This window comes from Lotus japonicus, chromosome 6 (assembly GCF_012489685.1).
Source record: "Lotus japonicus ecotype B-129 chromosome 6, LjGifu_v1.2".
NCBI lineage: Eukaryota > Viridiplantae > Streptophyta > Magnoliopsida > Fabales > Fabaceae > Lotus > Lotus japonicus.
Window position 1 is genome coordinate 4,057,122 of NC_080046.1, and position 22,462 is coordinate 4,079,583.

General features: G+C 33.3%; 2 protein-coding genes across 2 annotated transcripts; one reads left to right on the forward strand and one right to left on the reverse strand.

Moving 5' to 3' along the window:
* Positions 1 to 978: 978 nt before the first annotated feature.
* Positions 979 to 1,476, reverse strand: LOC130724734 (uncharacterized). Its single transcript, XM_057576023.1, has one exon. It carries the CDS (start codon positions 1,474 to 1,476, stop codon positions 979 to 981), a length of 498 nt encoding a protein of 165 aa, XP_057432006.1.
* Positions 1,477 to 10,980: 9,504 nt separating this feature from the next.
* LOC130724735 (F-box/kelch-repeat protein At3g06240-like) lies at positions 10,981 to 12,135 on the forward strand. Its single transcript, XM_057576024.1, has one exon. It carries the CDS (start codon positions 10,981 to 10,983, stop codon positions 12,133 to 12,135), a length of 1,155 nt encoding a protein of 384 aa, XP_057432007.1.
* Positions 12,136 to 22,462: the final 10,327 nt, after the last annotated feature.

Genomic DNA, 22,462 nt, shown 5'->3' on the forward strand with positions numbered 1-22,462 from the left:
TTATAATCCTAATAAATCCATAAAAATAATATATAAACTATAAAAATAACTAAAACATATTTAAAATATTAAAATGCATGAATTACTTCTAATGTGTCTTAAAATGACCAAAATATCCTAAAAAATATGTAAACTAAATGACAATAAACTAGGAAAATAGCTCTAAATCCCGGGTCATCACACTTGTCATATTAATTGTTGATTTATGTCTCACATTGAGGACAATGTGTGATTTGTGTGGGGGTGAGAATCTTAGTAGTTGTAGTTTTAAATTTCTGTTTTTATTTATAGAAAAACAAAAAAAAAATTGCTTTTGTTTTTCTTGTTTTTAGGTAATAATAGTGTGCAAAATTTCAATGAGTTTTAGAGATACTGAGTTTGTGAGTAATATAATCTCTTTTACGCTGAAAGTTTCATATCTTTAATGAGTGAGTGAGGTGAAGTTGCTTACATTTTGAGTCACCATGATTGCTTAGAAAACTTATTTGTTGGACTCAATGTGGAATATGCTACCATGTGAGATTTACCTTAAGAGTTTTTGGACTAATGCTTGAATGGTTATATCCATTTCTCTTCTTAAGTGTGTGATTTCCTCATGATTATATGCACTGCAAAACTTGACTTGATTTTGACTGATTTTGTTGTTTGTTTGCATGCATTGAAGTGATAAAGACATTTTTCGTTCTTTAAGTTACTGGCCTAAAAGCTGACATTGCATGATTTATCCTTTGTTTAGCCCCTTTGAGTCTAATCTTTCTCATCCTTTGTTTTAGCTCATTACAAGTCTCAACTGAAAAATCATCAAGATACCCTATGGTTTTTCACTCAGCAACGCACACCAGGGCAAAACAGCAACATTCGTGCTGTTGTATCATGGTAATAAAAATGTATCTTGATGATACGTAACAACATAAATCGTCACAAAGACCATCAAATTAATGTCATCATGGACTAATCCGAACAAAACTTTAAGCTTCCTCATGAACCACCAGATAGTGGAACAACACTTTCCACATATCTAAAAACACGTTGCTCAATTCCTAAGTTGAGAGAAAACTCATTCACCACCTGTTGTTCACCAATCTTGTACGAAACCAACGGTTGATACTCTTCCCCTCCTAGCACAAAAACATCATCATCGTCTTTATTCCAAAACTCCAAAAGAATTTCAGGGCAAGGTCCTCGCACAATTTTAAACATTCCCATCCAAGATCCTTCCACGCCATATTCATTCATCATCCAAATATCAAAATGAAATTTAGAGTGCATGTACTCTCTAACATAACCAACACGGTCATTCAAAACAAAAATATTTGAATGCCTGATGTAAAATTTGTTTTTCTCTTCCTCAAATATACCTTGGGGCAGATTCAGTTTCCAAAACACATCATCACTCATGTCAAAGCAGAGCACAAATTCAACATCACCAGATTCAGCTAACCAATGATAAACTCCATTCAAATAAGCATTAAACATGGAATTAGCTATGTATCAAGCAAAGACACCAACATTGACCACTTTCCATGAATCAAAATGAAGTTTATATACCTGACCAATGAGCTTTTCACTTTCCTCTGAGAAAATATCTGCACCCACTACAATGTTCACGACCTTGTAGTCATTTGTTTTGGGGTCAACACCAAACCCGTGCACCACGTGGAAGAAGGTACAATGTGTGTGTCTTGTTTGTAAGACCCACATTTTTAGAATTAGAATAATTAAATAATTTCCGACTCACGCCTAGGTTACAATGTAAGCGTGAGAGGAAACCTAAACGAGTGTTCACTAATTTTAATGAATTAATGAAGAAGAAAGTTCAAGAAATGACTAAGAATAGTATTATAGTCACGGTAGGTTATAGCACAAGCCATATTCACTTCCGCCTTAGGGCGAAAGCGTCAGTGAAGGGTTAATCCGCTCTTAAAGCACTGTAGAAACGAAATTCAAAAATCATTCAGAGGAATATAAGAATTTCTCTTATTCCTTTCCATGACAAGTGTTTCAACACGAAACCCTGGAATGTACAAACGTTCGATTCCAATTCTCGTAAGTTTGCTGAAACTGAATCCCTGATAGTTCAAGAACCTTAAAATAAACTGTCGATGAAGATTTTTTCTATTCGGAGCTTCAAACGAAGATTCCACACATGTATACCGATTTCTTTCGACGTTTCCAATCTTTCTTCAGAAGGAAGTTTCTACATCCGGCGTTAATTGCAAAAAGTAGTTCTGCGGCATATTTTGAAGCAGACTGCGTTCAAGCCATTTTCTTATTTAAAAACGAACCCAGAGCTAGTATCGACCTTTTATGGAATGATACTTAGCTTAATTGTATAATATGACAACGTCATATATGTTCTAATTATCTAACAATTATTCTTTAGCTTAATTTCTACTCATTTATTGGTTCATGAATCATTTTAATTTACTCAAAGTGATCATAATTTATATTTTACTATTTCATAAAGTTCCTCATAATTTTTAATATAGTTATATATCAATTATATATTTTTCTCTTAACTCTGTACGCTAAATTCTTCCCCATGTCTTCTCATTCCTCTCATCATCAACGTTTTCCTCTCCACCATGGTTGACCCTTTCTTCTTCTTCATGTTCAGCACCCACACATCACCATCCACTTCTCTTCATCATCATCTCATAACAAGCATCCATTCTTTCACCTCATACACCATCACCATTTTCCTCTCCTTTGCTGTCCACGCACACCATGTTTCTTCTTCCTCATCACCGTGCTTTCTTTTCCACACATAGCAGCAACCAAGAACTCACACCACCATGGATCATTGTCTCCACCCAAAACAGAGCAGCAGCCATCATCACAAGCTTCTTTCTCCATGGCCACAAACGAGAACGCCACGACCACCACCTCACCATCACGCGAGCCACACCGCCACACACCTCCTTCCACGCGAGCCACCACCTCCTCTGGTTCAAAGTCGCAAGCAACAGCCACCAACCGAGAGCACCATGGCGAGCTCCATGAACAAGAACAGAGGAAGCAAGACGTGAAAACAGAGCATAACGACGCGCCGACATCGCCGACGTCGCAAATTTCGATCTTTGATTCCGGTGTCCTCACACCTCCGTTCATAGCGAGGTTAGTACCGTTGGAACCCTTGCGACGTCCACAACAAAACCCATATTCCGGATCGTCGTTCCGTCGCTGTTGACCGCCGCCGCTGCCGCCTTCGGGAGCTCTTTCCGGTCAACTCCGGCGACCGATGGAAAAACGGAGGATACTGCTACGATCCTTGCCGTGAGGAGAGCAAAACCCTATTTTCAATTTCATATTAGGATAATTTTACTCGACGACCCCGACGACCACCGTCGACCTTCGGCTGAACTTTCTGGGCAAACCATCAGCTCTTTGGGGAAACGGACAGCGCCGTTGAGTTTCTGGCCGCGAAAGGATGAAGGTACAACCTTCCTTTGTGTCTCTGGCGACAGTTCATCCGTCAACTCCGTGAGCCGCAACTTTCTCTAGCGACCCTTCGCCGACAAGTTTCCGAAACTTGATTTTCGTAAGCCTTCAACTCTTGTATATGTTTTAGCCCAGTTTATGATTAATGATTAATGAATAGGCATGAACTACAATACAATAGCTAGGTTGTTGGAATGGAAAAAACTTAGCGGGATTTACGAATTCTTGAACTCTTTCTTAGATGGTGTTTATGACCGAATTTGAAGGAGTTTCCTTCATACGAGTTGTAGCTCTTTCTGTTAGAAAACTTTTGCCGCTGATTTCATGTCGTTCCGATTTTTGTAGCTCAAGTTATACGCATTACAGTGAGCACGGGTTAAGCTGTCCTATTTCTCACTAACTACTGTTAGTATTTGATTTTTCCCGAATTTTGTACTTCGAATTTAGACTTGAAAATTTACAGGGATTTAGAAAACATGTTAGATAACCCATGATAAAAATATTAGACTTTTTGGAATGTATTTGATGTATTTAAAAATTAGCCAAAGCTTCTGTACAGTTTATGTTCGTTTGGCAAATTGGCTATTTTAAGTGCAAAGGTTGTTTTGGCAAAAGATGAGAAAACCTTTTATTTTAAAATGATATATTTGGTTTTAAAATCGTTTCAGTAAGTCAAAAGCTTTTGAAACAACGTAAATGGTTGTTACTGTTTTGTTGTCATTATGACGACTCGTCTTGATTTCTGAGATTTATCCTAATGGGTTACAGCCAGTATGGAGATTAGGTTTAACATGCGTTCACTTCGAGTCAATTGCCTGAAGTCGCAGTTTTAGACCTTGAGTTAGTAGGTTAACTCAAATAGTAATTATGGTATGTGTACTTGTGAAGGGTACGAATGACGGGAGCGCTTGACGACGAAGCTAAAGAATAAAAGGAAGCGAACCGACACGAAAAAGCAAAGATGTGTTGAGATTGGAATTGCAGTTAGTATGGGAATTGGCTAAGGTGAGGGCTACTAACTGAATACTAGCTAATGCTTTAGGTGACGACAAATTCGACTTGATTTATTGTTTATGCACTTGATTGTGATTGACTGGGAAATGTTTTCTGAAGGCTTCGGCCGAGTGAACTAATTGAGACGTGTGTCTCCGTTTTCTGAGGCTTCGGCCGACATTGTTGATTATTTATCACTTGAATATGTGTTGATATATGTGTCATGATTGTTGGATTGTGCTAATTTGATTATGCAATTACACATATATATGTTGTACGTCAGAGTGAGGATAACAGGTAGTTATGTCACACTCATCATGAGATTTTGGGAAAGTTTGACGGGACGAACGGAGGTTCGGGTCTTGTTATTGTTTTAGTGGATCGAGACCTTCTCTGGGAGTTACTTGGGATGATGGGATCTTTTAAACTCATAAGATTAGAGACAAACCTAAATGGAAACTATTTTACAAGTAAAATTCATAATACACTAAACAACCTCTGAACCCTTTAAATAATGATAACAATCTCAGATGAAAGCTTAGGGTTTGGATATTAGTTTTGGAAAATGAGAAGTTTCGCCGAATCCAAGTTTCTGGGAAACTAATAAGTTTCTGAGTATGTTGATACTCTTTTGCTCGATGAGCAGTTTTATTGTTTGGCTATCTAAAAGATAAGCCACGAAATTAATAAGTTTCTGAGTACGTTGATGCTCTTTTACTCGATGAGCAGTTTATTTGTTTGGCTATCTAAAGGATAAGCCGGGGAACTATAAGTCCCAAGTACATTGGTACTCTTTGCTTGCTGAGCAGTTTTGACCATCGGAGTTGGATGAGTCAGATGACTCGAGAAGTCATCACGGGTGATTGTACTCTTTTTATAATTTATTGTCTTTTGTCGCAGAATCGACATTTACCTTAGGGTATTCTTTTTAGAGACAATAAGTTAGCTAGAACACGTGACGACATGACGAGTAAGGTCGGAGACGTTGTTTGGCTAATCACGTTGCATTCATTCACACATTTTGAGGTTTATACACGGTGGGATGCCGGACCTCGGTGGATTCCAAAATGGTCATAAGACCCGGATTTCCACATAAGAACACTGCGGTGATTCTTAGTAGCAGACGGAAATGGCAGGCCTGCGGGTATACTGCTAATATGACTACATTTTGTTTGGTATAAGAGTCACTCGAGCGGAAATGGTCCCACTATGGCCGGTGCTAGGATTGACTCGTTGGTGCCCATCCTTCCGGATTGCATCTTGTTCCTCGTCATATCATTCATGCACCATGCATACTGACTTAGTTGCCGAGTGTGATTGATACTTGTTGGTCAATCTGCAAGTGTACAGAAACCTCCGGGTTTTAAAATATCGAATCACAGGGATTGTGAGTGAGAATTGTGGATTTAAGCCTAAAGTTTGCAAGTTCTTAAAACAGTAAAATTCTGAAATTGGTTTTGAATGTTGATGACAAAGGGTTTGCAAAAGAGCAATGTTGAAAATGTTGAAATTAACAATTGATGGAAAAATGCCTTGGGTTGTTGATCATCTAATCCACTTTACTCTACCTATCATATGCATGTGAAACCTTGATTTATCCCTTATTGCTTTAGCCTATGTACTTACTAGTTGATTCCTCACAAAAGTAATTCTCCCAAATTGAAAGTTAAGCTCAATTCCTTGTGTACTTAATCATTCATAAGAGGTTTTTAAACATATATATTCAGGCCAACAAAACCCTACCCTCACTCTATTCCTAGAAGCAAGCATAGAATGGTCTATTCCAATTCATGTCCCTAAATCATAACAAACTTCCATTTGATTATAATCTAGTCTATAGCAAGGGTGCACCAAAGCTAAACATGCATAATGGAATTGAAATACAAGGTTAAATCAAGAACTCATGCATAGAGATAGGATTTAGAAAACTAAAGCTTCATAGAATCTCTTAAACAAAAAGCATAAAAAGAAACTAGCCACTCATGGCTAGAGAATCCATACAAGAAATGTTAAAAGAACCTGAGAAAAATACAAGTTGGAAGCCTCTCTAAAGCCCCAAGGTTCTCCTCAGCTCTCAAACTTGATCTAAAATGAGTAAAATCACTAAGTGTTCTGAAGAAATTGGCAAAAACCTTATTTATACACAAAACAAACGAGTCTGGGCGCTCAGGCGCCAATTCAAAGCCTGAGCGCCAATTCCATGGCAAAAACATGCCTCTGGAAGGCAATTGGCGCCTACGCGCCAATTCCAAGCGCTTGGGCGTCAATTCCAGGAGGCTCAGGAAATGTAACTAGCGCCTAGGCGCCAATTCCCAGCGCCTAGGTGCTCAAGCTTCGCAGGAAATACTTTTTAGCTTCTTTGTAACTCCTCTTCAAGCATCTTTAAGTCCTCCTTCAATTCCATGCTTCTTGGCCTTCGTTCTCCTTCAGTTTCTGATCTGCAAACTTAACCAACAAGCCAAGGAAAATATCCAGAAGCTCAAAGAGCTTTGTTAGCAAAGAGGACCCTCAAATAACATAAGAAAATCATGCAAGTCCTAAACTTACTTAAAATGCAAGAAAAGTCCCTATAAAACTACAAAATTACCAAAACAAAATAAAGACTCAAAGAAAGATAAAAATGCATGAGAATGCATGAAACACTACATGAGACTCAAAAAAAAAGACTTAAAACAAACAAAGAAATGACCCTAAAAACACTACTAAAATAGGGTCATCAATACTTGTTAATCTTACTTAATATATGTTAATTGTCATTAATTATCATTTACATTCAATTGGAAGATATACAATTTATAATGCTATCACAAACCTCTAAGCCTAAGTAGCTATCCCTTAAACTTTATCTACTTGGTGTATTATTTATGTAATTCTTTGAGTTGACCCTTGGACATGCTGTTTGTGTTTTGGCGGAATACGCCCATGGTCAGACGACGATAGGTGGCGGTGTGAGCAGATGCTACTCCATGTCGAAGAACTATAGAAGACTCGAAGAATAGAGTCGGGTGTAAGGCTAGAACTTTTTGGGTAAAGAGCTTATCATTGTTGGTTAAAGCTTATAGGATTATTTTATAAGTATTGTTTGAAGTTTTGGGTAGGTTTCGGTGCATTGCTATCTTGCGATTCTCCGATGTGGAAATCGTAGGGAGTATATCGGATTTATTATTCATTGCATAATAGATTCCTCGTTGAATCTAATTCTATTCGTTAGGTTTGTAAGTTGGGTTCATCTGTTGTTACCTCCGGGTACTTGCCTTGTTTAAGGCTGAATGTAAATTTATGTACAGTTGGGAGTATGCATTTCATGATTTAGAAATACTTTGAAAAGAAAAAAAAAATACTCCCATTTATAAATCCCTTTTAGAAAATATTACATATTTACTTTAATAGGTTACTAAAGTGACCCCCGGAAATCGGGGTGTTACATCGTTGGAGGAGAGAAAGGAAGAAACTTTACCTCTCTTGTGGCTGGATTCCAGAGAATCTTTGGATTGGGGCTCTGGGGAACACCACCTAGCAGTTCAAGGTAGATGATGCCATTGGAATGAGCATGGGCTATGATGTTGTTTACACTTTGTGTGAAGATGAATGGTGGCTTCAGATCAATAGTGCGTTGTGATTTTTGATCCTCAGAGACCACTGAAATGAAAAACCTATTGTTTATTTGGTGAAACACCAAAAAGTTAGGTTTGTTTTTTGCCTTAACAATGGAGCGAGAAAGATGTCCAGTGATGAAACTGGTTTCTCTAGTGAGAGCATTATAGTTTTTTGTTAAGCTTCTAAATCGCACTACAGACTTTACAGGGAGCTTAACAATGATTTTCATCACTATCTCTTCTGGTATGTGCTCTTTAGCCATTTTTTAATCTCTACCATGGTGCTAATTAAAAGACTATGAAAATGGAGAAAGTTCCTTCCAAAACATGTATATATAGAACTGGAACAAATACATATAGGAAATAGGGGACAATGGATGTTTGTTAGGCCATAAAACACATTAAATTTTCATTTAATTAGGATTTCATATCATATACTATAATCTAAAGTCAAACCCAAAAAAAAAGAGTAATCCTTGACATAGTTGACTCTACACCTTTTTCTTACTACTCATAATAACTTGCTATATTTAAAGAAAATAAAGTTCAGCTCATTTTTTACAATTAACATTATTAAAATAATAAGCTAATTTATTTACGAATTTATCTAATATTTAATGCAAATTTCTAAACTTACTATTATTTTAAAAAGAATATAATTTTTATAGAAACTTAATAATTAATGATGCCCTATAAATTATGTGATTAATAACCTTATTTAATTTAAATAATATCAAATTTTAAGTAAATACTAAAGTTTGAATTCTAATGCAATAATAATAAACGTTTAAATATTTTTAAAATTTTAAATTAATCAATTAAATTTTTAAAATGGTAACATTAATGAATAACTTTAAAGATACTATGAAAATTAGTAAACTTTCAAACTAAGGTTGAATACTACCTTTCATACTTTTGAAATTAATTAATTTCCTATCAATACTAATACCAAATATTCTTAAACGTTTTTAATTTCAATTGATGATTTGAAAATACTAGAAAAACAACTAATTGATATTATAGATACACAAGTAATTAGGATAATCCAAATGTTTATGCCTTTGTTACATCATATTGTACTTGCTACTTGCCTTGAGTTATTTTATACTCAGGTTATTTTTAATAATATTCATTCATCTTTCAAAAAAAAAGTAATTAGGATAAACATCTAACAATTTTTCTTGTATGTTACTATGTTCTTTTTTTTTTTCTAAAAAATCCTAACCCTATGGCTTTTCTCTATGAAAATATCAAAAACATCAGATGTGGTCTAAAATATTTTACATGATTCACTATTATTCTATAATCATTTTTTTAAGAGGAAGTTCTTAATACTATTATTACTATAATATATATATATATATATATAACTTATATTAAAATGAAGTTTTGTTTTTCCCGGGAGTTCAAAAGGCAAAGTATGGAGGAATTTGATCAATGCATAATTGATGCATATTAATTGTAATTTTCTAAGCTTGAATGAATTACTTTTATGCAGTATTTTGGTGACTTAGCTCAATTCTAATATTTCACACCTATTTGGGTTTTTGATGGAAAATTGCATAATTCTTTGGTTTTAGCTTTTATGGTCATTTGCACTAAAACACGTTGAATATAGAGCTACAGAGATCCAAATTGGACGAGTAATATATCGTTGGAAAGCTTACTGGAAGCCCTACAACTTCATGTTCAGCAATTCGAGAATCTATCTCTAACTTCTGTGAATATTTAGACTTTAATTTTCATAAATTAAATCTTATGATTACTAATCATAATTTTCATCTTCCATTCTCCTTAAAATATATCACGAAATAATCTTTTCTTATTTTCTTAATTTTTTTATCAATAATCTTCCACATGAAATTATGAAAATATCAATACTCTTGGAAAATCCTATTAATTTTATTATTCATCAAATTCTCATAATCAATTTCCAATTATATTCTAAATAAATAATTTGAAAATATTACTATTGAGTTTCTTTAAAATAATTTTATCCATATTATCCCATAATATTTATCTTTACTTTTTAATTTAATTCCTAAACATTAATTATAATATTAAGGAAAATTCCATATTAATTAAAATAGTAATAATAAAATTTCGTAGAAAATTATTTATAAAGAATAAACATATATAGAACTAGGACAAATACATCATAGGAAATATTTATAAAGAATTTTCTGCGAAATTTTATTATTAATATTTTAATTAATATGGAATTTTCCTTAATATTATAATTAATGTTTAGGAATTAAATTAAAAAGGAAAGATAAATATTATGGGATAATATGGATAAAATTATTTTAAAGAAACATAATAGTAATATTTTCAAAATATTTATTTAGAATATAATTGGAAATTGATTATGAGAATTTGATGAATAACAAATTATGAGGATTTTTCAAGAGTAATGATATTTTTATAATTTCATGTGGAAGATTATTGATAAAAAAAATTAAGAAGATAAGAAAAGATTATTTTGTGATATATTTTAAGGAGAATGAAAGATGAAAATTATGATTCGTAATCATAAGATTTAATTGATGAAAATTAAAGTCTAAATATTCATAGAAGTTAGAGATAGATTCTCGAATTGATGAACATGAAGTTGTAAGGCTTCGAGTAAGCTTTCCAACGATATATTACTCGTCAAATTCTCATAATCAATTTCCAATTATATTCTAAATAAATAATTTGAAAATATTACTATTAAGTTTCTTTAAAATAATTTTATCCATATTATCCCATAATATTTATCTTTCCTTTTTAATTTAATTCCTAAACATTAATTATAATATTAAGGAAAATTCCATATTAATTAAAATAGTAATAATAAAATTTCGCAGAAAATTCTTTATAAATATTTCCTATATGTATTTGTCCCAGTTCTATATATACATGTTTTGGAAGGAACTTTCTCCATTGTCATAGTCTTTTAATTAGCACCATGGTAGAGATTAAAATAATGGCTAAAGAGCACATACCAGAAGAAATAGTGATGAAAATCCTTGTTAAGCTCACTGTAAAGTCTGTAGTGCGGTTTAGAAGCTTAACAAAAAACTATAATGCTCTTACTAGAGAAACCAGTTTCATCACTGAACATCTTTCTCGCTCCATTGTTAAGGCAAAAAACAAACCTAACTTTTTGGTGTTTCACCAAATAAACAATAGGTTTTTCATTTCAATGGTCTCTGAGGATCAAAAATCACAACGCACTATTGATCTGAAGCCACCATTCATCTTCACACAAAGTGTAAACAACATCATAGCCCATGCTCATTCCAATGGCATCATCTACCTAGAACTGCTAGATGGTGTTCCCCAGAACCCCAATCCAAAGATTCTCTGGAATCCAGCTACAAGAGAGGTAAAGTTTCTTCCTTTCCCTCCTCCAACGAGACACACACATTGTACCTTCGTCCACGTGGTGCACGGGTTTGGTATTGACCCCAAAACAGATGACTACAAGGTCGTGAACATTGTAGTGGGTGCAGAGATTTTCTCAGAGTTAAGTGAAAAGCTCATTGGTCAGGTATATAGCCTTCATTTTGATTCATGGAAAGTGGTCAATGTTGGTGTCTTTGCTAGATACATAGCTAATTCCATGTTTAATGCTTATTTGAATGGAGTTTATCATTGGTTAGCTGAATCTGGTGATGTTGAATTTGTGCTCTGCTTTGACATGAGTGATGATGTGTTTTGGAAACTGAATCTGCCCCAAGGTATATTTGAGGAAGAGAAAAACAAATTTTACATCAGGCATTCAAATATTTTTGTTTTGAATGACCGTGTTGGTTATGTTAGAGAGTACATGCACTCTAAATTTCATTTTGATATTTGGATGATGAATGAATATGGCGTGGAAGGATCTTGGATGAGAATGTTTAAAATTGTGCGAGGACCTTGCCCTGAAATTCTTTTGGAGTTTTGGAATAAAGACGATGATGATGTTTTTGTGCTAGGAAGGGAAGAGTATCAACCATTGGTTTCGTACAAGATTGGTGAACAACAGGTGGTGATTGAGTTTTCTCTCAACTTAGGAATTGAGCAACGTGTTTTTAGATATGTGGAAAGTGTTGTTCCACTATCTGGTGGTTCATGAGGAAGCTTAAAGTTTTGTTCGGATTAGTCCATGATGACATTAATTTGATGGTCTTTGTGACGATTTATGTTGTTACGTATCATCAAGATACATTTATATTACCATGATACTTCTTTCAAAATCTTTTGTAGGATGTTACTTGTGAACATTTTAATTGATGCTTTTTCGTTCTTAATGTTTAACTATTTTAAAATAATAATTATTACATGTAATACCCAATTCAGCTAAAAAAATCTCCTAGAACATTCGCTTCAAGGAGAATATGAATAATATATCTTTATTGTCGCTCCATAAAATGCAAAATAGTTGTAAGAATGGACACAAAATAGTTGTAATCACATGCTATTCCAATTGATATTTAGGGGTATTAAAATGGGCCAACGCATCTGCCCTGTTGTCAACCCCATTAAAACATGTCATCATTTCCATATTTGAGAAGTAGGTTGTATAATGCACTCTGCTCTATTTTACAACATGGTTAGCGTAACGCAAAATGCTAGCATCAGTTTAGCCGACGCTACACATGTGCCACGATGGCTGACGCTACTATCTTGCAATTAGTGTCGTTCGTATAGACCGAATCTCAAACTTTACGACATAGCATCGACCATGTGTAACATCCTCGAGGTTATATCATAATGTAAAATGGATAAATAAAATGAATATTTAAGTCTAAAATAAACTTTATAAAGAATTTTCTACAAAATTATATTATTACTATTTTAATTAATATGAAATTTTCCTTAATATTATAATTAATGTTTAGGAATTAAATTAAAAAGGAAAGATAAATATTGTGGGATAATATGGATAAAATTATTTTAAATAAAATTAATAGTAATATTTTCAAATTATTTATTTAGAATAAAATTGGAAATTGATTATGAGAATTTGGTGAATAATAAATTATTAGGATTTTCCAAGAGTAATGATATTTTCATAATTCCATGTGGAAGATTATTGATAAAAAAATTAAGAAAATAGGAAAATATTATTTTGTGATATATTTTAAGGAGAATGAAGGATGAAAATTATGATTAATAATCATAAGATTTAATTGATGAAAATTAAAGTCTAAATATTCATAGAAGTTAGAGATAGATTCTCGAATTACTGAACATGAAGTTGTAGGGCTTCAAGTAAGCTTTCCAACGATATATTACTCGTCCAATTTGGATCTCTGTAGCTCTATATTCAACGTGTTATAGTGCAAAGGGTCATAAAAGCTAAAACCAAAGAATTATGCAATTTTCTATCAAAAATCCAAATAGGTGTGAAATATTAGAATTGACCTAAGTCACCAAAATACTGCATAAAAGTAATTCATTCAAGCTCAGAAAATTAAAATTAATATGCATCAATTATGTATTGATTAAATTCCCCCATACTTTACCTAAATCAATTGTTGGTCCATCAATCCTTCGAGAAATTACTGAGGGCTCAGGAGGAGTTGATCCTAATCTCACTAAATTACAAGAATCTGCAGCAAGAAGTGGAGCAGGTGTCTATCTCACAAGGGCGACGAAGGTTTGGATGTTAGGGAAATTAGTGGGTTTGGTTTATCCTGGAAGCGACGAGGAGGCCATCAGAGGTCTTGCAGAAGAATTAGAAGAGGACCATCCCACTCCTCTTGCTACCTAATTCCATGGGTAGAACCAGGCGGTGGAGCTCTTGGAATGTCCGAGGGCTTGGCAGTGCGAAGAAACGACGTGAAGTTTAGGAAGTTTTAAAAGGCTAGACTGGAGGTATTTTTTATTCAAGAAACCAAGTTGAGCATTAGCAGATACAGAACTAGTGAACTCTTTGCCAAGTCCCTCAATTTTAATTTTGCAGAAGTTGCAGCAGTTGGGTCAGCAGGTGGTCTACTGTCTTGTTGGGATCCAAACTCTATATCTGTGTTAGATATTATATATGACAAGAGGTTTATTCTTTGGGTAGCAAAGATGTTTTCTTTGTCTGATACCATGGTGATAGGAAATGTATATTTCCCCAATTCGGATTCTCAGAGAAGAGATATCCAAAAATAAGGGGGAGGGTTTTGCTTTTGAACCTGAGGTCTGGGCAATTCATGAAATGCTCCTTCTTTGTGTATCAAGGCAGATTAATTTCCTAATCATTGAAAGTGACTCATCCCTAGCTGTTGGTTAGGTTAATAACAGGAATTACATGCCATGGAAATTGATGAATGTCCTAAATCAAATTGATTTATGGATAAAGGACGTTAGATGCTTAAAAGTGAATCATATTTACAGGGAAGCAAATTCAGAAGCTGATAGATTGGCTAAGAGGGGAGCAGATTTTGCAAAGGACCTTGTATATTTTAAAGATACTATTTAAGCTTGCTGTAGGTAGTGGAGGCCCCTTTGTACTTATTCATTCTGGCTGGTTGTGTTTTTTCCATTCTGTGTAGGGCGTGGCAGAGGGTTTTGGGACCTATGGTTAGTGTTTGTTCATAAATAAGTGCTCTTTTTCCTCTCTTGGGTTTTTCCCATTGGGTTTTTCCTTGAGAGGTTTTAACGAGGCTTGTTTATGAACTTGATTAAACACTTTTGTTTGAATCCCTCTTGCCTCTTTTACCTACTATGAGAGGGTTGTTCTCATAGACTTTTCCTTTTCAATTATACAAAGCTTTTTGTTCTCAAAAAAAAAACTCCCGGAAAAAACAAAACTAAAATAAGTTTATATATATATATATATATATATATATATATATATATATATATATATATATATATATATGGTGATGTATCTTATGAGAAAGGTAATCTTATGTAAGAAAATGAGAATAAATCACGACCGTTAGATCTAACAATCAACGGTTAAGATTAAAAGAATTTAATAGTCATGTGATTGTCACATGATCACTTAAAAAAGTCACATGACTTAATGTTTTAATCTTGACCGTTGATGATTAGATCTAACGGTCATGATTTATTCTCATTTTCTCACATAAGATTACCTTTCTCATAAGATACATCATCTATATATATATATATATATATATATATTATAGTGAAATGAGAAACTTATTTATTTGATGAAAGACCAAAAAGGTGTGTTTCTTTTTTTCCTTAACAATGGAACGAGAAAGATGTTCAGTGATGAAACTGGTTTCTTTGCTGAGAGCACTATAGTTTTTGCTTAAGATCCTGAATCGCACCAAAGACTTCATGGTAGCCTTACAAGGATTTTCATCACTATCTCTTCTGGTGTATGTTCTCTAGCCATATTTTTAATCTCTAGCATGAAGCTAATTAAGAGAGAGAGAGAGAGATAAAGTGAGTGTGAGTAAATTAAAACTCCGCTAATATGACTATGGAAAAGGTGGCTTCCAAAACGTGTATATATAGAATTGGGAGGAATACGTATAGGAGAGATGGGACAATGGACGCACGGTTAATTTGTTAGGCTATAAAAAATATTAAATTTCATTTTATTCGTTTGGGGTGGTTTTATGTGACCAGTATCTTGTACCTTTTTTCAGTATAGTGCTTTATAAAAGAATATATTAAATGCAGATATGTAGATATTAATGGAGATTTAAAACTTTCAATCCATATGCTAAATAGCACTTCTCTATATATAGAAAATGATAAAAGACTATAAAAAAACATTACATTTTCATTTAATTCGGATATTGACAGTATAATGCTTTATAACAGAAGATAATAAATCCAGATATGTAGATATTAATGGAGGTTGCAAACTTTCAATACACATTCTCTATATGGAAAATGATAAAAGGTATCAAACAAAATTTCATTTCCAATTCTAATTGGTCAATAGCACTTAATTTGCTTTCTAATATTGAACGGTTTTTTTAACCAAAAAACGGTTTTTAATATTTGCTTTCTATGAAAATAATCAAAATATAATTTTTCATTTAATCAATATATTAAAAGAATGTACTTTATATCATGCAGGTTTATAAACTTTTCAAATAGAATCTCAATAATATATAAATAAACTTAAAGCTCAATTGTTCTGTACTAGAGAATATCTTAGATAAGAAAAGTACATTCAGAAAACCCTAGGAGAGCTCAAATTAAGACATGATATAATAAAATGAAATATTCTCATTAAATGTCATCAAAGTTGTCAGATACAAGGTAAGAACCTCCCTTTTATAGTGGGTGAGGTCAACCATCTAGATTATTCCCATATTTGGGCCTTTACAAACGAGGCCCAAATCTCTATACAAATAAGACAAATTCAAAAGAATCTTCTAGCTGGCAAATGAGACCACCGATAGAACAACAAACCTTCCATCATCGCTCGTGATCCTTGCTAGACCTGTCGCGTCGTTATGTTTTTACTAGTGTTTGGGCGGGCTTCACAATAGGGATGCCCCGCCCAGTCCATCAATAAAATATATCTATTATTTTCCGATGTATAAAAAAAATATCTATTATTTTTATTTTAAATATATTTTTTCCCTTTTATATAATATAACTTTTACAGAAAAAAAATTTCATTTTAAGGGTTTGTTTAGTTTGAGAAAAAAAATTCTATTTTCATTTCTTGATTTTATTTTCTAAAAATGATTTTTTTTTTTTTTTAGATTTCCAACATTAAGAAAACATGTTTGACTAGACTTCCTGTTTTCCATTTTGAAAAAAGAGAATATATTGGAAATGTGTTTGGTTTAGTAATTTAACTAATTTTCAATAAAAAAATTAATCTTTTTAATATACCCTCTACTCTTGGAGTAAATGGAGCCCTCCTCTCTTGGGGAAGAGGAGGAAGTAAAGAATATATTTTGCAATTTAATTTTTTTAAATTTATATATTTATCAAATAGTCAAAAGTTAATTAGAATGAACAAATAATAATTTAAAATGATATGGATATATTTGAATCAAATTCGTTTCCCATATGCATTTATTTCTTACAATTTTTTATTTTTAATTAAATATTTGAAAATATTACATGGTTGTTTATTTAGAAAACACTGATAAATTATTTAAAGTTTAAAAAATTAATGACTAGAATTATTAACTGCATGTATTTAACCCGTGCAATACACGTGCAATGATCACAAATGTTTTTTTGAAAATGTTTAAATTTGAAATATAAATTTCTAATAAAGTACTACTTTTAAATATGACTTATATTTTAAATTAATTATGTTTATTAATCATGAATTTACTTTGTTCGTAAAAACAACATTGTTGTGTTCAAGCCAAATCATCCAACATAATTACCTTTTTTTATAGGAAAATGTTAGTTTGTTAGTAATGTTAGTAAATTAGTCCTCATCAGGGTTCGAACCCTGACCCTTTCATCCCACCCAACCCTTATGTCTCTAGCTCCTTACCACTTGAGCTATCCTTCGAGAACGAAACCACAACTACCATGACCACCCAAAACTCGGAAAACTTCCCACCCTGCTTTGTCCCAAATCACCACGCCCATTTGAGAAGCAAGGCCCTGTTCTGGAATCACACACAGAAAGCCCACACACCAATTTGACTCCCCTTACAAACTTGCTCCCAAGCCACCCATGGAATTTTCTGACCCCCACTTACCCGGCCCCATAAAAAAGATCGTATCAGCCTCTCCAAATCCGCAATCACACTAATCAGAGCACGATACAGAGCCATATGACACAAAGGTATCGAACTTACCACCGCCCTTAGCATCTGATGACCCGGGATTTAAGGCTATTTTCCTGGTTTATTTGCATGTAGTTTAATATAGTTTTTAGGATATTTCGATCATTTTAGGACACTTTAGGCTTAGTTCATGCATTTTAATGTTTTCATTTAGTTTTAGTATTTTTCTATATTTTTTATGTTATTTTTATAGATTTCATTAGGATTTAATCAAGTTATTTGAATTCGGTATCTTACTCTATCTTCTAGTTAATCTCTATTATTGGTTTTTAATTATTTTCCTTTATTATTATTGTTATTTTAGGAGAAGATGTGGAATCAATGAGCAAATCAAGGGAGAGAGCCAAGAATCTCGAAGTCTGGAGCAATCTGGATTTCTTTGCGCCACTTCTGCACCAATTTCCTGTTGCATTTCGCGCAGACGCGCTAAGGAAGTAGCTGCTGGAAAATTCTGCGCCAGTTTTGCGCGAGTGCCTTCACGAAGTTCGCGCATTTGCGCGAAATATCTGTCAAACTCTATTTAAGTGCGTTTTAAACCTAATTTATACACTTTTTCACGTTAGAACTTGGAGAGCTGCGTTTTTGGGTTTTTGCTTAGAGCTTACTTGGTTCTTTGTCAAGATTTTGAGGTTTGTCTTGAATTTTGATTTGTTTCCATGACTATGTCAGGCTAAACTCCCTTGTGTTAGGGTGATTGATCTAGTTTTCCTTTAAACTATGTTTTGAACCAAGTTTCAGTTATGATTATGATTTCTATTGTAGTTTATGAATTTCTCATCTATTTTAATTGATACTTTCTATTGCAATAGTTTGTCACACTATTTTCTATGCAATTGGAAAATTGGTAGAATTTAGGGATTTGAGGAGGAATTGAGCAAGGGTCTTTACACCTTAGGGATAAGGGTAACAAATTGCTTGTGTTTGCCTGATCTAAATTGAACTTTTATATCTGATTAATTAGGATTAGGTACTAAGGAATTAGCTATCACTAATTAATTGGAAGGGACACTTATGCAAGGAATTGATAAGTGGACAATTAGGCTTAGCACCTTGAAACTTAATTTGATACATAATTATAACTGATTGGGGAGATACATAGGGAGAAGGTTAATGAAATCAGGATCTCTAGCGCGCTTTTAAATTGAATTCACTTAAACCGTGTTATTTGCTTTCTTTTATTTTATTGCAGTTAAGTTTCATACCAACAATCATTCATCTCTCTATTTTTATTTTTATTTCCACGTCCTTTCATTCTAAGTTTAGTTAATTTAGAGTATAAACTACGCAATTTCTTGCAGGTTCGATCTTTTATTACTTCGAGCAATCTGTACACTTGCAGATTCGCCACGTCGTTGTAGTATTGTGGTAAGTATTCCCGCCTGTCACGCGGGTGACCCGGGTTCGATCCCCGGCAAAAGCGCCAAAAACTTGATAGCGAATCTGCAAGTGTACAGATTGCTCGAAGTAATAAAAGATCGAACCACAGAGATTGCGTAGTTTATACTCTAAATTAACTAAACTTAGAATGAAAGGACGTGGAAATAAAAATAAAAATAGAGAGATGAATGATTGTTGGTATGAAACTTAACTGCAATAAAATAAAAGAAAGCAAATAACACGGTTAAAGTGAATTCAATTTAAAAGCGCGATAGAGATCCTGATTTCATTAACCTTCTCCCTATGTATCTCCCCAATCAGTTATAATTATGTATCAAATTAAGTTTCAAGGTGCTAAGCCTAATTGTCCACTTATCAATTCCTTGCATAAGTGTCCCTTCCAATTAATTAGTGATAGCTAATTCCTTAGTACCTAATCCTAATTAATCAGATATAAAAGTTCAATTTAGATCAGGCAAACACAAGCAATTTGTTACCCTTATCCCTAAGGTGTAAAGACCCTTGCTCAATTCCTTCCCAAATCCCTAAATTCTACCAATTTTCCAATTGCATAGAAAATAGTGTGACAAACTATTTCAATAGAAAGTATCAATTAAAATAGATGAGAAATTCATAAACTACAATAGAAATCATAATCATAACTGAAACTTGGTTCAAAACATAGTTTAAAGGAAAACTAGATCAATCACTCTAACACAAAGGGAGTTTAGCCTGACATAGTCATGGAAACAAATCAAAATTCAAGCCAAACCTCAAAATCTTGACAAAGAACCAAGTAAGCTCTAAGCAAAAACCCAAAAACGCAGCTCTCCAAGTTCTAACGTGAAAACGTGTCTAAATTAGGTTTAAAACGCACTTAAATAGAGTTTGACAGATATTTCGCGCAAATGCGCGAACTTCGTGAAGGAACTCGCGCAAAACTGGCGCAGAATTTTCCAACAGCTACTTCCTTGGCGCGTCTGCGCGAAATGCAACAGGAAATTGGTGCAGAACTGGCGCAAAGAAATCCAGATTGCTCCAGACTTCGAGATTCTTGGCTCTCTCCCTTGATTTGCCCATTGATTCCACATCTTCTCCTAAAATAACAATAATAATAAAGGAAAATAATTAAAAACCAATAATAGAGATTAACTAGAAGATAGAGTAAGATACCGAATTCAAATAACTTGATTAAATCCTAATGAAATCTATAAAAATAACATAAAAAATATAGAAAAATACTAAAACTAAATGAAAACATTAAAATGCATGAACTAAGCCTAAAGTGTCCTAAAATGATCGAAATATCCTAAAAACTATATTAAACTACATGCAAATAAACCAGGAAAATAGCCTTAAATCCCGGGTCATCAGCATCACCACCTTCCCACTTAAAGATAAGAACTTGGACCCCTAGGAATCAAGTCTCACCCTTAACTTTTCAATAATTAGCTCCCGATACTTTTTCCTTCTAGCATTGTCGCCTAACATTGAACCCAAATAAGACATAGGCAAATCACCCACAAACACACCCAACCTTGCGGCCAAACGAATCACCACATCCCTCTGCATGTTACACCTAACCAATACCAATTTTGAAAAATTAACCTTCAACCCCGGGCTCCATAAAAAATCCACCAAAACATCAAGGGCCTGTTTGATTACAGTTTTTGAAAACCGTTTTCAGTTTTTAACAACTAAAAAACCATAATAACTAAAAGATGTTTTCTATTTCAGTTTTTTGGTTTTCAATTTAATTTTTTTAAATGTTGGAAAACATATCATTTAAATAGTTTTTTTTTCTTGAAAAACAGTTTTCAGAACCAATTTTTTATTACAGTTTTCAAAAACTGCAACCAAACATTCCCTAAATAACTTCTCCATTTACAGAGAACTTTCTTCGTAGAAAACGAGCCCATCGTTCGCAAACTGCATGTGATTAAGGAAAACCAAAGGCCTCAATTGAAACCCACACGCCCCCTCCCCCTAGACCTAGGGAAAAAATAACTTTAGATGATAGAATACATTATCTCTTGGGTAAAGAGATTAAAAGAAGTGTACAATGCACCTAGTGAAATTGAAAAAAATGATAAGGATTGAGTGTTATTTTTCCATAAAAAAAGGAGAAGAGGAGGAGGAAAAAATGTGGGTAGTAGAAAAGGACGTGAAAGTCTCTATCTATATAACGAATTTGTATTTCAAAACGCGTATAAAATTGAAGATTCATGATTGTTGAGATTTCTCTAGTTCCAAATTATATGTTTTGAATTGGAATTTAAATTTTGGAATTTTTGTGAAATTTGAGAGCCAACCAATATGATTCATTATGTTAAAACCTTGGAAAAGATATAAATCACTTTGATTGCTTACTAATTATTAAGAAATAAATTAGTATAATTTCAATCATAATAGTTTGTCAAAACTACAATAGCCATGTACCCAAAAAAAAATACAATAGCCCTGTAACTCGAGATGCCAGCCATATAAAAGATTGGCTAAAAAGCATTTTTGGCCCCTGATGTTATAAGATTGTGCAAATTCTGCCCCTACTCTATTTTGGTCGACGTTTCTACCCTTCATGTTTTCAAACAGTGCACCATCTACCCCTCCGTCAGTCACGCTTTCTCAGAAGAGGTTCCTGAGTGCATTGGAGAGATGAAGATGAGTATATGAAGTTGATGATGATCAAGGAAATGATATAAATTAAATTTGCTTGATGTATATATCAATTATGTATGTTAAATGCATGTTTTGCTACTTACAGGTCTTGAGTTTGAATCTCTCATGTCCCCTTTTTCCAATTTCACTTGTAATTTCAACGTGACAGGTCTAAAAAATATAAAAAAATCCAAATCAGCTCATTCAGTGAATTTTTTAACGTATGACTGACGGAGGGGTAGACGGTGCACTGTTTAAAAACATGAGGGGTAGAAACATCAACAAAAATAGAGTATGGGCATAATTTGCACAAACTTGAAACATCAAGGGTTAAAAGAGCTTTTTTAGCCTAAAAGATTCTACACCTTTCGCGTGACTTAAGATGGATGTTTTGGTGTAATCTGATTTTTGTTTGGCTATATCAAGTAATTTTTTTTTATCTTCTCTCTTATCTATCAAAATAGATTTTCTTGATAAGCTAATTAAATTAGCTTTTTCAAATAATTAGTTTTGAGTATTTTTCAAAATATATATATTTTGCAAAAAGCTGAAACAAACATCTTAACATTTAAAAAAAGTGATGTATTTAATAAAATAAGCTGAAACAAACACACTCTAAAGTAGATTTTCTAAATAATCTATTTCCATTTTTTTAAAAATAGTGATATTTTAAAAAGT